An 18,696-nucleotide genomic window follows, 5' to 3' on the forward strand; every position below is an offset into this window, starting at 1 on the left:
TATGACCTTGGTTGTTTTGTCAATGATCTTAATGATGTTAATGTATTCGTATTTCTATGGACTTGTATTTTTAACTATTAACTTTATTTCATGACTATATTCTATCTAATGTATCTAATGTTGGTTATACAAAATAAATAAATAAATTCATAAGTGACGTCAGAATCACACGAGACGTTGTACAAATTTTAAATTTAACAAGTTGAACTTTATTATTAATATCGAGAACTAAAAGGTAACCGTGTTACCTCTGACATCGTGTATGAAAATAACATGATGATCGGTTGAGTAGTTAATATTTGAAAGCGATCAAATTATAGCAGACAAAAGGTCTTATTTTTAATTGAGGCAAAATAAACGGCTAGATAGAGATGGAAAATGTCATAAGGAGACCTTAATGTGTTGGATAAAATTATACTACCCCTAGACTAAGGTTCAATAAATAGGTAAGATTTATTTTGATACTCGACTATTTTAGTAGACTGTATGAAAAATAATATGGCATGATTGTCCTCAATCTCTCGTGAGGCTAGCACAATCGAACAACGAGCGGAGCACGGCACAGGAGACCCAGAGGATGCATTTTGTTCGATCTTGTAAATGTTTTTAAATTTTTTCGAGGAAGGTCATCACAAGAGCTACCATGTCGAAAATAAGCAATGTGTCTTACACCCAATTTTAATTAATAGTCATAAAAAATACAGGATATGTTGATTTAAAATAATAAGACTACTAGCAATACATTCCGACATCACAGAGATAAAATTAAGATATATCCCGTGATATTTTTTAAATAATTACGTACACAATTATTATAAAATTATTCGTGTCACGTGATCTTCCGCCACAGTGCTAATTAGATTTTTTTGTCGTCATCATTATGTCGTAATATCTCCAAAAGTACTTGTCCAAATTACAAAGTGCATGCAATAAAGTTATTTTTATTTGCAGAGAATTCTCAAAAAATAAAAATTATATTTTTAATACAATATAATAAAGAACTTAACGTTTTTTTTTAATTTTCTTTTAAACATCACAGTGATTAGAGTGTCTTATGAATTAAAATATATATAGGTATCAATCGCGTTAAAGTTTTTGCATGAAATCGAAAAAAAAAAACGAAATAACATAATTTTTTTTTTTTTTTATAGAATAGGAAGGCGGACGAGCATATGGGCCACCTGATGGTAAGTGGTCACCAACGCTCTTAGACATTGGCATTGTAAGAAATGTCAACCATCGCTTACATATCCAATGCGCCACCAACCTTGGGAACTAAGATTTTATGTCCCTTGTGCCTGTAATTACACTGGCTCACTCACCCTTCAAACCGGAACACAACAATATCAAGTATTGCTGTTTTGCGGTAGAATATCTGATGAGTGGGTGGTACCTACCCAGACGAGCTTGCACAAAGCCCTACCACCAGTAAAATTATCTATTTATAATGACTATTATCAATGCAAAAACAAATGCATTATTAATAACCGGATGAAGAACAGGATTTGATAAACATAGTCCTTAAGAATGAATGATAAAATCATTTCTGATAAAGAACTTACTTTACTAATAAGTTTTAATAGCTTTCAATTGCGTTAAGTACTTTTCTTCTACATTATAATGTATACTGACTGGTTTGTCGTAGTATAATATGAAATATCTATCGTCAAATTTTGTTGTTTTTTTATTTTATATATGATAGCGAACGACGTACATATACGACATTTACTGGTGGTAGGGCTTATTGCATGATCGTCTGGGTAGGTACTACCCACTCATCAGATATTCTACCGCAAAACAGCAGTACTTGGTATTTTTGAGTTTCGGTTTGAAGGGTAAGGGACATAACATCTTAGTTCCCAATGTTGGTGGCGCATTGGCGATGTAAGCAATGGTTAACATTTCTTACAATGCCTATGGGTGCTCAATATTCGGGTATTTCTTTAGTATTTGGTATTTTGCGGCGTATTTACTTTTATATGTATGTAAATGTCCCGCTGCTGGGCTAAGGCCTCCTTTCCCTTTTTGAGGAGAAGGTTTGGAGCTTATTCCACCACGCTGCTCCAATGGTTTGGTGGAATACACATGTGGCAGAATTTCGATGAAATTAGACACATGCAGGTTTCCTCACGATGTTTTCCTTCACCGAAAAGCACGAGATGACTGTTTATAATTCATAAACAGAAAGTAAGCACATGAAAATTCAAAGGTGCTTGCCCGGGTTTGAACCCACGTTCATCGGTTAAGATTCACGCGTTCTAACCACCAGGTCATCTCGGCTTTTTTAATATAATCATTCCTTAATTTGTTAGTTATATGTATCTTAACTTAGGTAGTTTTGAAAATAACAAAAATTGTTACTCAACTATTTTTAGATTCAATATGCACCACACTTTTAATTTGTGTACTAAACATTTTGGAGGCTAAGAGTTTAAGGCTTTCATTTATGTGAAAAAGCATAACTGCAATATTATTCTAAACTAACTTTTTATCTTACTAGTGAAATAATGCGTATATCCTTTAAATGTTATATTTATAATTATTATGGTACGTGTCACCTTTAATTTTTTGACATTTCGCGATCGCGTTCTACCGCAAGTTTTTTCTTATAGAATAGCTCTACTGATTATCAAAAAAAAAAAATATAAAAATAAAATTCTTTATTTACCAAAAACCAATTAACAATTTTCTGAAATCGCTTGGTAGTGGTACACTAGGAGGCCTGTATCGTTGGAACCCGTTTACTTTTAACATAGTAGATATTGGTACTATCGGTTAACAATATTTTGTTTTAGTAATTACAATGTTATATAATTATAGGATGTTGCTTAAATGTGGTAAGAAAATTATTCATAATTAAGGTAATCAGATTGACAATTAACGTACCGAGACAACCTTAACATGCGACGCAGTCAAATAGGGGAGAAAAATGAATGTTTAATATTTGTTTTGATTAAAGTACCTAATGGACACATAATGAAGACTTCAAAACAAACTTCGTAAGTGAAGTTACAGCCATTTGATGTTTGAAATAAAATTAGACGGATATTAAACAGGACCTTTGATAATAATATTATCTGTGATAACAAAATGTTATTGTCGCGGTAATGCTTCTAATTACTTATCAGTTTGTAGAGTAATATATAAGTTAATTTAACGTTATCATTATAAAATAAAATAGCTGCCCGTTCCTACTTTGCAGAATGAATTTGCAACTTTATTCTTCGTAAATAATGATAAGATAAACTGATCATATTATACAATCAGATTGAGATAACTGATTTATTTTCCCATGCAGTGCTATCATATGCGTTTTTTTCAAACGTTGTCTATAAAAAAAAACATATAAATATCCCACTGCTATTTTAAGACCTCATCTCTTTTTGAGGATAAGCTTGGATTTTATTCCACCATGCTGCTGGTTGGTGCCACATGTGAGCTGTGACAAATTTACATCTGATACGTACAGGTTTCTTCATAATGTTGTTTGAGACAAGCAATGAGCAGAATTTTCATGTGCTTAATTTGTGTTTATAATAAACTTGAGTATTCATGTGCTAAATTGTGTTTATAATTTGAAAATTCTGCTTCTCTTATTTTGAACCACAAGGCCATCTCGTCTCGTTGTCGTCAGCAAAGTAAAAAAAAATAGCAAACAATTCTTACATCTCTCTTATAGTAGTAGTAGTAGTAACAGCCTGTAAATGTCCCACTGCTGGGCTAAGGCCTCCTCTCCCTATTTGAGGAGAAGGTTTGGAGCTTATTCCACCACGCTGCGGGTTGGTGGAATACACATGTGGCAGAATTTAGACACATGCAGGTTTCCTCACGATGTTTTCCTTCACCGAAAAGCACGAGATGAATTATAAACAGAAATTAAGCACATGAAAATTCAGAGGTGCTTGCCCGGGTTTGAACCCACGGTTAAGATTCACGCGTTCTTACCACTGGGACATCTCTCTTATATGTAAACATATAAGAGAGAAAATTTGTTTTCTAAATACATCATATTATTAGTATGATGTATTTAGAAAACAAATTTTCAATGTTTTTGTAATTATTATACATAGATGTAATTATCGTGATTGTGTGATTTCATGTATTATAATTAGTACGATAAGGCACATTTGAATGGCATAGGTTGTGAATTCATTATTTTTTGACTTAACGACCTTTTGATATCGGCTCTATTAAATTTAGTAATTATACATTTTTTACTAACTACATTAATGTAATTCATTATGTATTTCATGTTAATTATTGTAATTATTTTTATATTTTGTTTACGTTTTCTGAACAGCAAATGATACAGTATAACATTACCCATTATTTATCGTCAGACAAAATAGTAGCTTTGGAATGTCAATGAACAATGTTCTTTGGAATAAGAAGTGAAGCAAAAGAAATCCCGTATATTCAGTTTGCATTCAAATATTTGCTATTGGTAGATAACATTAGTTTAACAAGGATCGATTTTAGGTCCTTTTCTATTTATGATAATATATACAAGTGACTTATTCTTTTTTTCTGATATTGGTTGTTGATAATACTTCATCATTTTCTCAAGATAAAAAAAAATATGTACAGCGCTAATTTAAATATTATTAATTTGGTTCACGAAAAAAATACCGGATATCATTATAAGTGTTAGAACATCACAAATATAATATAATTTTATTTAATTCTTGAATATATACATATATATTTGTATTTGCCATAGAGGCCACTGTCATAAGCCATGCGTCCATTTTAAATATTGTTTTGAAAGTATTAAGTAGTAGTATTTCGGCATGTGACTGAGTTTTTTTTGAACCAATTAATATATTTATGAAATTTTTATTATCGGTTACGATCACACTGAAAAAAATATTATAATCTTCCTTTTAATATTACTTATGATTGATTAAATAAAGATTTCGCACTAACGATGTTAAATAAAAAAAAAACAAGAAGATTATTGTAGTAAATTGTGGATATTACGATGGAAAAAATGTAAGCAATTTCATAACAATTATATTATATCATAATAAAATTGAGTAACCTAACGCTTTATGCACATTTGTAATAATAACGATCTTGCTGTTCCTCGTTGTCATTAAGTATTATAATTATATTGTAGATTTTTATTCGTTTCCTGTTTATTTGAAGATTTAGGATTATCGTTAATTTTTTGAACGAATTAACAATATTTCCTAGACCATTTTTTTTTAGAATCCTAAATCATTTTTTTTTTCAGAACTTATGACTTCAGAGATAAAGGGGCCAGAATGATACTTTCATATGTCCTTAATATCTTTCAAACTATGCAGTGTAAAATTTAAACACTCTTCTGATAAGAAAATTAAATAATTTCTAATTTGTACCCCAAAATGTACAATTGTACAATCTTTTAGACGGCGTGTTTTTGCTATAAATTTGTAACATGTATATTGTTTTTTTTTTTTTTAATTTATATATTATAAAAATGACTGTAAATAGTTTCATATAAATAATTAAAGATATACCCTATAATAATAATATATATTATATAAAAACCAACCCGCATTGGAGCAGCGTGGTGGAATAAGCTCCAAACCTTCTCCTCAAATAGGGAGAGGAGGCCTTAGCCCAGCAGTGGGACATGTACAGGCTGTTACTACTAAAAACCCAAAATAAACTTCTAAATAAAATTACTCGGACCGTAGATATGTAAAAAGATTAACGCATGGTAAGGGATGGCGCACAACCGGCTAAGTGCAGGGCATAAACTTGCTCAGTTTTTGAGCTCGAAAGGGTCGAGCCTGCTCGCATACACTCGTGAAAGCAATTTAACTTGCAACAAAACTACTGCGAGCAAACTTTTTGAGTCTTAAACTTGTGAACGTCATGGGGTAGAATAAACATTGATTTTACATGTAAAACGTCAAAAAAGGATGATATATGGAAATATATATTATATATGCCTTATATACGCCTTAAGAACGATATCCCTGGTAACGTCTACATACCTCTGTAGAAAATTAAAAAAATAAATAAAACTTTATTCCTATAATATTGTTAATTTTCACAAGAATAGCACACTTTAGAAATGTCATTATAAAAAAAACTGTAAGCTATGCAAAAATCTTTCTTTTGTTCATCTTCTTGGGTCTTGTTTGTTTACATTTCCTGTAGTAATTTTATTTCGACTCTCTTTGATGTGGTTTGAAAAGACGCAGTAGCTTGTTCTTCGGTTCTCATCCTTGTCATTCTACCAATAAATACTGTTGTATCATGTAGGTAATCTTTATTCGACCACATTTAGTTACCACGAATTTTATGGTATGGACAATATAGGTGGTTAATAAGCATTATTATTTATTATGGTTGACGTATTTAATTACGAATTTTAAATTGTAACCAATGCCCGCCCACATGTCGAGGGTTAAATGATTCGGTTGATAGCTTTGCAGGTAGACATATTTTGACCGATGGAGAAATTTCTATATGGAGCATAATTTGGTATAGAAGGACTTTCAGCTCACACAGGGCGAATCTTGAAGCTGAAATTAATGAAATAATAACAATATTAAATGGTTTTAATATTTTCTTAGACCTAATGGTTCAGGTGATATTTAATTTGGCAATAACTAAAACAGATAAATTTATATATATATTTATATAAAATTTAGTTACAAAACATTACTTACCAGTTTCTTGGTCCAAGACCGAAAGGCATGTAGGCTGCAGGATTGATATTATGTTTATTTTCTTCTGAAAAACGTTCGGGGTAAAACTTCATTGGATCAGGAAAAAGTTTTGGATCGTGATGGAAACACCAAAATGGTATTGCAATTAATTCACCTTTTCTTACCTGATAACAGAAAAAAAAACGCTCAAGGTTTTATTTATATTACCAATACTATATGTATATCTTTTGTTTATTATATATTGTATAAAAACTCACGATAAAGTCTTCTGTAGCATCACTGTTTGGTTTTCCCATGTTATAGTCTTTTACGCAAATTCTATCTAAAGCATAACCAGGGGGCCTTAGTCGGAGTACTTCTGCAAAAGCGTTCATAGAAAACTATTGTCTATCATTATTATACACCGCAAGTAAACATCTCTTAGTACGATTATAGTGTATTATATGGGGCAGCCTACAAGAAGATTTTTAAATAGAACCTGGGCCATATAAGTCATAGACGTACGTATAAATATGTATAAACTAATATTTTACTTAAATGACTATATTATAACATTAATATAAAATATATACGACTATTATATAGTAATAAAATAAAAAGCATTCATAGATTATTATTTATTTATATAATAAGCATATGTCGTTGTTTCCAGTTTTGATTGAATAATAATTTTTAGAGGCGATTTGAGATATATAAAGCGATTCAGATTGTTTTATATTTACAAGTGCCAACTATTAATTAGTTTAATTGAGTGAACAGTGAAGATCTCGTTATATAAAAAAAAACAGAATATAACCAATATGCAAGTTCTGGGGACAGTGTCTAGGATCATAAACATGGTCATATTTGCGAAGGGAGAACATAAATATATATATATATATATATATATATATAAACATTTAAATTTACCTGACGTCACCATGTCTAAATACGTCAATCTCTAGATTGATGTAAAGTCCAGCTTTCCACCATTTTTTAAATTATGATTCTTAATCTAATGCACCAGACGTTCCTGATTTCAGGATGAACGGCTAGATCGTGTAGTGCGAACGACATCACAGTTGATATCGTGTCGAAACCAGCGATGAAGAATAGTACTGCTTGAGCGACGAGATCGATGTCGGACCACACTAATTAAAAAGTAGCTTATAAATATCAATACAAAAAAATTAAATATTGCTCAATTTTAAGCAATTTAGTTCACTTATTACTAATAAAAATTATAGTAAGCTCTTAATAAATGTTAAATACCAACCTCTGTTATTCGTTTTCTTGGCAACAAACGATTCCTCGACGGTGGCAAAACCAGTATCTTTTTGATTCGCATTTTCTTCTTTATAATCATGCACTAATTGTCCTATTAACAATTGTCGGCATTATTTCTTTAATATGTTAATGGTGCACCTCAGTTGTGTTCATTATTTTAAAACGTTTATCTCACCTTTCTTAGCTTCCATTAGTAGATGGATAATATCAGGTCTGATGATATTACGTGTTTCTCTGTCTCTCATCGTACCGAGCACCAATTCATTAAAGTAATTTGTAGTTGATTTTGAAAACAATGTTACTTTTAGTTTCAAATGTAGAAGGTATGAAAGTTATTAATTTCTGAGTTAAATTTTTGCTAGCTCGTAGTGTAGGTCATAAAATTTTACTTTGTCAATTATAAACCATTCAAAACTGTATTCCATCACTAGTAATTATTCGTGGGATATAATTCGTACTCTGGTCAGTCTGTATCCAGTTTCTGTAATATATATGACGCCCCGCCACCAGCGCCATCACTGTAGCCTAACAATATACAACAAATTACAGTACAATAGTAGTTGATGATGCTGCAATCTGTCTATGATATGTCCATACGAAATCTACATAACTATACATTGTACGTTTAAAAACAATATTTATATAATGTTGACATGTTTTAATCCTAAACCAGTAATACTCGTCAGTCAAGCCTGAAAAACGTCAGCGTTGGGACATCGATTGAGCAGCCTTTGATATTGTTTACGTTCAAGCTCTGCTCAATCCTTTCAATTAGGTGAGGTAGGTCCCGCTAATCGTCAATTTGGCAAGCGACAAACAACTTGTATTAAGCGGCTTAAGGACAATGCCTACTATTTTTTACTGGTGGTAGGGTTTTGTGAAAGCTCGTCTGGGTAGATACTACCCACTCATCAGATATTCTACCGCAAAATAGCAGTACTTGGTATTGTTGTGTTCCGGTTTGAAGGGTGAGTGAGTCAGTGTAATTACAGGCACAAGGGACATAACATCTTAGTTCCCAAGATTGGTAGCGAATCGGCGTTAGTGACCACTTACCATTAGGTTGCCTATATGCTCCTTCACCTACCTATTCTATAAAATAAAAAAAACTATACTCATCAAAATATATATATATATATATATATATATTTTGATATATATATATATATACTTATATATATATTTTGATAAACAACATTGCGTTGCGTTGGTATTTTAGACTAATCCGCTCATGTCAGCGATTTCCTTTCAAATGTCTTCGTGGAAACTGCAATCAACTGGTATTTGTAGTAGATACATATTTATACAAACTTGAGTCTCGTACTTTGTGAAAAGATGATACCGCATCAGATTATTCAAGAATTCAATTGTTTAGGTATCTGTTTCTGCTTTTGATTCGTAAATGAGATAAATCTTTGGGAATCGATATCTGATAAATATGGTATATGATAAAAATGATAGTAGGTAAAGCTAATGTTTTATAAATAATAAATAAATATAATTCATTAATTTTCAATAACTTAATTTTATTATGTTATAAAATTACAACTAGTAATTTGTAGCTCTGCGCGGTTTCACTCGCGTTAAGCTTTACTTCTATATTCCCCTGAGTTATTGAGTGATAATAAAAAGTCTATAGCATTGCAATGGGCTCTTTAATGAAAATATATTTTTTCAAATATGTAGATCCCGTGATTGACCGGGCTGTTCATACAAACGAACTCTTCAGCTTCATAATAGTAATGAATCTGAAAAGCGTAAGCTAGATATAATAAATAGATTAATGATCTAATATATGTACAAAACCATGTTTAGATATGTATGCCTAACAGCTAAAGGCACAGAAAAATGAATCAAATGAAAAACACTTTCAAATAATTAACTTTTATTTTTCAAAAAAATACATTAACATTAATATTGCACTTATTTACGAGCCTTGAATTTTAACCAATGACCGCCATCAATTCGAGGATTAAATGACTCGGGTGCCAGTTTAACAGGAATTCGAGTTTTTTCCGATACTAATACTTCTGTATGAAGCAGAATTTGGTACAGCAACACCTTTAGCTCGCAAAGAGCAAATCTTGAACCTAGACAGTAAGCAATAAATGATTAAAATTAGAATTACAGCGTCTTATGAAATTAATTTGCAAATTAAATTCATCTGTGTTTATTTATTTTTTATTTAAAAAACTTTATTGACCAAATAGTAAATTAGTACAAAAGTTCTCTTTTTGTTTAGGTTAATCAGAAATAGATGAAGGTTATACTAAAAGTAAACAATAATATTTCAATAAAATAAATTACACACACGAAGCGGATAATAATAAATAGGTCTTTCTGATGTCTACAGGACGCTTGTTCCAAAGTTTTATAACACAATCAGTGAAATAATTTTAAAGAAAACTAGCGTGAATAGTAACCGAAAGTGCATTATTTTATATCAAAAACTTGTGAATCGTTAATTAAAATGTTATATTTAATAGCTTTAGCAATGTAGATTGTACATTTTACTTTTAACTAATCACATTACATCAACTATATTATGATACAATTAAACTTTATTCGTAAATTTAAAAAAGTAATAAATACTAACACATTGTTTTGCCATCTATGAAAATAATCTTGGAACGTAAGATACGGCTTGTTTGTTAATGATTTTTGATATATGGTTTAAATGAAGACTAAAATACTTGCCTATACAGTTTCGTGGACCAACACCAAAAGGCATGTACGTCATGGGATTAATATTGTGCTTGTTGTCTTCGGAGAATCGTTCAGGGTCAAACTTGTTTGGGTTCGAAAATATTTTAGGATCACGATGAATACTCCAAACCGGTATTGAAAGGATTTCTCCTTTACGCATCTGTTGATAAGAGTTTGTTATATAAATGCAATAACTTAAATATCTTAAAATTATTAAGAAAAATAAATAGCATTAGCTTGTGCTGTGTATGTGTGTTTGAGTGTGTCATTCTTACAAAATAATCCTTGGTCGCTGAAGGGTTAGGTTTTCCCATATTATAGTCTTTAACACAAATTCGGTCCAGAGCTAAAACTGGTGGCCATAGTCTAAGTGCTTCTGCGAAAAGTTAAAAAACTTCTTTTATTTGTTCATTTTACTTTAAGACTATCAAAAGGTATATTTTAAGTCAATATTTAAAACTGTATTTAAAAAAAAAGTTACTTACCAGACGTTACCATGTCTAAGTACGCCATGTTCTGGATGGAACTGAAGTTCAGCTTACCACCATTTTTAGCATCATAGTCCTTGATCTCTTTTGCCAGGCGCTCCTGGATCTCAGGATGAACTGCCAGCTCATGAAGAGTAAAGGACATTGCGATTGATATTGTTTCAAAGCCAGCAATGAAAAATAACACAGCTTGAGCGATGAGATCGGTGTCGGACCAAACTAGCGAATAAAAAAAAAGGATTGTAACAGACCAACAATGTTTTATGTAAATCTTCTTCTTTAAGATATATCTAGATGCAGTTTGAATGTTTGATTTAAGCACTGAGATTCTTTTCCCTACTGTCACAATAACTTTACTAAAAATTTATGTAAAACATTTTCGTCTCATTGTCCTACAAATATATGTATGAGCTAACAATGAAAAAATAATAGAGATTTTAAACTAGTACAATCCACAAACCTTTATTGATGGTTTTTTTCCCAACTGACGATTCTTCTACAGTAGCAAAGCCGGTATCTTGTTCGTTGTTACTACCGTTTTTTTCATCGTGTGATAGTTGACCTGTTAGTATATATTAAAACTTATAAAAAAATGTACTATTTTTCTAGTTTAATGACTCCATTACGAGGATAAGCTGTTAAGCAATATGATGTAAACTTAATTCAGCTTAATGTTGTCTGTCAAAGTTTATTTTATTCTTAAATTCATACTGTTAAGCTATTTTCTCAGAATTATTTGCAATACCTTTTTTAGCCTCCATGAGTAGATGAATCATGTCAGGTCTGATTATGTTACGAACTTCTCTGTCTTTCATTGTGCCCATTACTAGGTCTATAAAGAACCTCTTAGTTTCATTTGAGAATAATTTCAATTTTAATATCTGGAACGAAATATTTATAATAATTTTATATTTTGTAAATATATTTACTTATGTTATATTCTATAACTGAAAAATAAATTCTTACATTTGCAAGACCCGGAAAAGCAGATATAACAAAGAAGAGCAACATTTGTCGAAATTTAAACGTAGAAGCTGTCTTTCCCATTTCATAAAATTGGTTTTCTTCGTCAGTGTGGGAATTTACTTTCAGACCAAATGCGCAGGAAGCGATTACGTCGTTCGCGAAACGTGATGTTAGGTCCTTGACATCTACCTCAATACATCCATCTAAAAGATAATTAATTACGCAAACATACATTAACTGACACTATTTTAATCCATTGTGACGGTAATCTGACCGACCAGAGTGAGTACGACCGTAGAACAACATTATAAGCTTCATTACGATTTTGACTTACGAGAGCTGATAGTATTCATTATTTCATACTTATAAATATAATATTACAATTTGAGTATATTTTAATAACTAACGTACTTTCTGATTCCTTAAGTTTTTTCTTTATCGCTCGTATCATTTGCTCGCCCACTTCCTCCATGAAAGGTACCATCAATTTTATTTTAGAGCTCGTGAACGCTGGGCTCAGAGTTGAACGCATATCTTTCCATTCCTGTCCTGTAAATAATTTAACAAACGATTGGGTTTATTATTTATGATGTAAATATAAAATCTACAATATTTTTATTCTGATTATAAGTACATTTTTTTTCTCTCTCTCTCTATTTCTCTGTATCTCCAAAGATATATTACAATGTGTTAAAAATCCTTGAGTTGACTTGTAAGCAAAAATTTTGAAAATGGTGGTGTTAGTCATGGTCAATAATGTGATATTTCTATTAATTAAGAGATATTAATTGCATGTAGTACAAAATGCGTTTACCTTTTAATGAGAACAAATTTCTTGCGAACAGTGGCTCAACTGAATCGTCAGTAAAACCTCGATGATCAAGAAAATGTTCGAAATCTTTTATAGTAATATTTTTTATTAGTTCAAGATCTTGAAGTACAATCATCGGCTTGATAAACTCGTATCTTCCTACAAATCTGTTGAAAAAACATGTTCTTTACTTTTTTACAATTCTTTAGTGGCGTAAGAGCCGACTACGGAACTTTTCGTTAAGCACATGCCTTAGACTATGAATTGCTACAAGCACCCATTTTAACGCGAAAAGTATCCCCAACAACAAATTAGGGAAGTGTTATGTCTGTTTAATGTTTTATCCAGCAGTTTTATAAAACACCGCTAACTGCATAAAAAAGGATTTAATTATCTCGCAATCAAAATATTCCTCTATTTATGTTGAAAATTTAAATTAATGACTTCTTAATATTAAATCATAAATACGTTTACCTTTCATTTGGAAATTGTTTGTACATTTTCTCCATTTCAACAACGAAATGTTCTTTGCGTAAAAATACTTTCAACATATTGCCGAAAAAAGGGACAATCTTCAAGTTCTTGACACCATGTTTACTAAACTTGGAATATGTCTGACGGAAAAACAGTGTCAGCACCATGACCAGCACGACGGTCCATATTAGTAAGATCATCTGGTAATCAAATAAACATCGAAATATTTTAACTGGTATAATATATAGTCCATATATTTAAATGAATCTATTTAAAAAAAAAATGTTGTTTGTGTATATACAAGATTACCAAGTCTATCGTTTATATTTTACATATTTTTTGCCCAAACACAATACGAAAATATTAGGTCCTTACATATGAAATTGGCGTTTTGTACGGGAGGAATATAAAGTCAATATATTTTTTGTAAAACATATTTAATTAATCAGAATATGCACCGTTGTTATCTATGCACTTTTGCCATCTCATAGGTAGTTCATTGATCTCTTTACTAAAAAACCATGGGGGCGAAAATCAATAAACTCTTTGAAGGCGGTTTAGACTGCCGCATCGGACTTGAATTTTTTTCTTTGTAAGAAGTTGTCCAAATTCCGGAAAAAATGGTAATCTGTAGGAGCAAGGTCCGGGGAGCACGGTGGATGTCGCAGATATTCCAATTGGCGCTCATCTAACTTAGTGGTTGTTTGTTGAGCAGCAGTGGCCTAGAGCGATTGACCAATCTCGGTTGCTTAGCAGCTAGTTTCATTCATGGTTTGCAGTTGCTGACAATAGATGTCTGCCGTAATCGTTTGACCAATCTCGGTTGCTTAGCAGCTAGTTTCATTCATGGATTGCAGTTGCTGACAATAGATGTCTGCCGTAATCGTTTGGCAAGATTTTAGAAAGCTGTAGTGTACGACACCGGTGCTCGTCCACCAAACACTCACAAGTAACTTTTTCAGAGTCAATTTTCGTTTAGATTCGGCAGGATTTGGCTGGGTCTCCAGGATTCAGCTATTGCGACGAGCGCTTCCGATTATTGTACAGTATCCACTTTTCATCACAAGTAATGATTCGATTTAAAATCCCTTCATTATTGTGACGGTTGAGCACAACCGGGAGTACGGCCAGTACAGTCGGGAAGAATGTTCTGTACTAGCCGTCACCGCCTTGCCGGCCCGCAAGATGCCTCTTCACGCCTCGTTTGAAGGAACCCATTCATCACAAGTAATGATTCGATTGAAAATACCTCCATTATTGCGTCGGTTGAGCAAAGCAACACAGCAGTCGACGCGTGTTTGCAAGTTCGATTCACTCAATTCATGAGATACCCATCGTTCAAGTTTTTTTACTTTCCCGATTTGCTTCAAGTGGATTAATACAGTTTTATCACTTACCCCGATAATTCTCCATTTTCCACTTTGGTCTCCAGCCGTCCACGGGGTTGGTTCTGAAGGTCGTAATTTCCAGAACGAAAACGTTGAAACCAAAAACGTAATTTGAATTTGGAGTTCTTAACCAAAGAGGAGATATTTCAGATCAAATTGGTCAGTACGACTAAACGCTTATTTCATATGTAAGGACCTAATATTATTTTTGTAGGACATGACTATCATATATTTGATGGACACGATAATTTTTTACATTAAAAGACCAAAATTATTAATAATCCTTTTGACACTGCTTTCGTAGCGATGCATTATCGGCATAGTTACACAAAACCATTTTTTATTATTTAAATAATACAAGCCTAAAGTAAGAAAATACATACAGTGAAATCACCTGGGTATGTAATTTCCAATTATGTGAACATTGAATCATAATATTTGGACTACAATAACAAGACACGTAGTCTTTTTTTACTTTTTTAAGATCTACTTACATTCAACTACGCAGTACACCTAAAAGACACTACAAATAAAGTCGCAAAAATTGTAAAACAAATTTCACGTGCTGTTCGCACGAGGAACTTAAGATAATAAATGTAATTTTAGCACGTTTCTATATCATATAATCACTGGTGAAGATTATAATATCATTTATCACAAAGAACGCTATATATATAATGATTATAATACACGTATAAGTATTTGTATTTTTTTTTTTTAATTCAATGAAACTCATGTATTCTTTTTATTATAACTTCTGTAATGATTGTTATTAGAACAAAAGTCGCCATGACTTATTTCAAATATAAAAAGTATCATCTATATTAATTTTAACAAAATTTTTATACGATTTTTTATTACATTTTATATGTTTTTTATTATATGCTTATGAGATTTGCATAATTGTAAAGCCCTAAAATATATAGTTTGTGAATAATATTTTAAGCATTCGTTATATAATTTAAACAATATCTTATGTTTCGTTGTATTATTTCTACCTATATCACTGATCATGCATCTCCATAATCAACAACACATACTACAACCACGCATAATACAAAAAATTATATTATCAGAAGCAAAAAACTAAAAACATCAATCATAAAGTCAACTCGTGTTTACGGTACCAAAGTAGTTTTTTAACAATTTATACAAATAGGGGGCCATTCGGTCGGTCAAGTAGTTAAGACGTGAAGGCGATCAAATTATAGCAGAAAAAAGGTCTTATTTTTAATTGAGGCAAAATAAACGGCTAGATAGAGAGATCATACCTTAATGTGTTGGATAATATTATACTACTCCTAGAATAAGGTTCAATAAAAAGGTAAGATTTATTCAGATACCCGTACAAACGACTATTTTAGTAGTATGTAGACTGTATGAAAAAATATATGGCATGATGGTTCGCAATATCTCGTGATGCTAGCACAATCCAACTACGGATGGAGCACGTCAGAGAAGACCCAGCGGATGCATTTTGTTGAAACGATTCTGTAACCGTTTTTAAACCTTTTCGAGGAACCGTCACAAGGGCTACCATGTCGAAAATAAGCAATTTTTTACACTCAATTTTAATTATCATTCATAAAAAACATAGGATATATTGATTTACAATAATAAGACTACTAGCAATACAATCTGACATCGCATAGATAAAATTAAGATATATCCCGTGATATTTTTTGAATAATTACGTACACAATTATTATAAAATTATTCGTGTCACATGATCTTTCCGCCACAGTGCTAATTAGATTTTTTTGTCGTCATTATCATGTCGTAATATTTCCAAAAGTACTGGCCCAAATTTTTATTTGCAGAGAATTCTCTAAATTGCACATTATATTTTTAATACAATATAACAGGTAACTTAACGTTTATTTTTTATATTTTCTTTTAAACATCACAGTGATTAGTTTCTATATATATATAGGTACCTAGATTGTAGCGAGTTTTTTCTCTCAGTATGAGCATAAGTTTACATCAATCGGGTTAAAGTTTTTGCACGAAAACGAAAAAAAAACGAAATAACAAAAATTATCTTTTTATAATGACTATTAAATCAATGCAAAAACATATGCATTTATAACCGGATGAAGAACAGGATTTGAAAAACTTAGTCCTTAAGAATTAATGATAAAATTATTTTTGATAAAGAACTTACTTTGCTATTGAGTTTTAATAGCTTTCAATTGCGTTAAGTACTTTTCTTCTACATAATGTATATTGGTTTTTCGTAGCATAATATGAATTATCTAACGAAAAATTTTATTTTTTTATTTATATATATATGATGGCAAACAACGTACATATACGACATTGTAATGCAATAAAAATTCATAATATACAAACATTATTATCTCCCATTATCTATCATATAGACAAAACTTTTTGCACATTGAATGATTTGCATTAATTGCATTAATTGATAAAAAAAAAATTTGCATTACTTGATAAGGAAATATTTTGAAGTCTATTTACAATTTATGACTCATTTATTTGTATGTCATCTGACTGTCTGTCTTCGCTAATGGATGAATACTCATATGTGGTTAAACAGTCATTTGTAACACGACTATGCGCCTGCTCAATATTCGGGTATTTCTTTAGTATTTGGTATTTTGCGGCGTATTTACTTTTATATACAGTAACAGCCTGTAAATGTCCCGCTGCTAGGCTAAGGCCTCCTTTCCCTTTTTGAGGAGAAGGTTTGGAGCTTATTCCACCACGCTGCTCCAATGGTTTGGTGGAATACACATGTGGCAGAATTTCGATGAAATTAGACACATGCAGATTTCCTCACGATGTTTTCCTTCACCGAAAAGCACGAGATAACTGTTTATAATTCATAAACAGAAATTAAGCACATGAAAATTCAAAGGTGCTTGCCCGGGTTTGAACCCACGTTCATCGGTTAAGATTCACGCGTTCTAACCACCAGGTCATCTCGGCTTTTTTAATATAATAATTCCTTAATTTGTTAGTTATATGTATCTTAACTTAGGTAGTTTTGAAAATAACAAAAATTGTTACTCAACTATTTTTAGATTTATTATGCACTACACTTTTAATTTGTGTACTAAACATTTCGGAGGATAAGAGTTTAAGGCTTTCATTTATGTGAAAAAGCATAACTGCAATATTATTCTAAACTATTTTTTTATCTTACTAGTGAAATAATGTGTATATCCTTTAAATGTTATATTTATAATTATTATGGTACACCTTTAACTTTGTCACCTTTGGTGTCACCTTTAACTTTTTGACATTTCGCGATCGCGTTCTACCGCAAGTTTTTTCTTATAGAATAACTCTACTGATTATCAAAAAATATATATATAAAAATAAAAATCTTTATTTACCAAAAACCAATTAACAATTTTCTGAAATCGCTTGGTAGTGGTACACTAGGAGGCCTGTATCGTTGGAACCCGTTTACGTTTAACATCGTAGATATTGGTGGTACTATCGGTTAACAATATTTTGTTTTAGTAATTACAATGTTCTATAATTATAGGATGTTGCTTAAATGTGGTAAGAAAATTATTCATAATTAAGGTAATCAGATTGACAATTAACGTACCGAGACAACCTTAACATGCGACGCAGTCAAATAGGGGAGAAAAATGAATGTTTAATATTTGTTTTGATTAAAGTACCTAATGGACACATAATGAAGACTTCAAAACAAACTTCGTAAGTGAAGTTACAGCCATTTGATGTTTGAAATAAAATTAGACGGATATTAAACAGGACCTTTGATAATAATATTATCTGTGATAACAAAATGTTATTGTCGCAGTAATGCTTCTAATTACTTATCAGTTTGTAGAGTAATATATAAGTTCATTTAACGTTATCATTATAAAATAAAATAGCTGCCCGTTCCTACTTTGCAGAATGAATTTGCAACTTTATTCTTCGTAAAT

The 18,696-nt window shown here is 31.4% G+C and overlaps 1 protein-coding gene and 1 pseudogene across 1 annotated transcript; both read right to left on the reverse strand.

Moving 5' to 3' along the window:
* Nucleotides 1-5,752: 5,752 nt before the first annotated feature.
* LOC126770909 (cytochrome P450 9e2-like) lies at nucleotides 5,753-8,450 on the reverse strand (annotated as a pseudogene).
* A 1,352-nt stretch (nucleotides 8,451-9,802) lies between these two features.
* On the reverse strand, nucleotides 9,803-15,380 carry LOC126770544 (cytochrome P450 9e2-like). Its single transcript, XM_050489989.1, has 11 exons — nucleotides 15,262-15,380; nucleotides 13,380-13,579; nucleotides 12,909-13,072; nucleotides 12,506-12,643; nucleotides 12,095-12,297; nucleotides 11,874-12,009; nucleotides 11,589-11,690; nucleotides 11,126-11,347; nucleotides 10,916-11,016; nucleotides 10,632-10,800; nucleotides 9,803-10,024 (listed from the first exon to the last, which is right to left on the reverse strand). Exons 2-11 carry the CDS (start codon nucleotides 13,577-13,579, stop codon nucleotides 9,858-9,860), a joined length of 1,602 nt encoding a protein of 533 aa, XP_050345946.1. The 5' UTR covers nucleotides 15,262-15,380; the 3' UTR covers nucleotides 9,803-9,857.
* Nucleotides 15,381-18,696: the final 3,316 nt, after the last annotated feature.

The sequence above is a fragment of the Nymphalis io genome, chromosome 9, assembly GCF_905147045.1.
Source record: "Nymphalis io chromosome 9, ilAglIoxx1.1, whole genome shotgun sequence".
Lineage (NCBI taxonomy): Eukaryota > Metazoa > Arthropoda > Insecta > Lepidoptera > Nymphalidae > Nymphalis > Nymphalis io.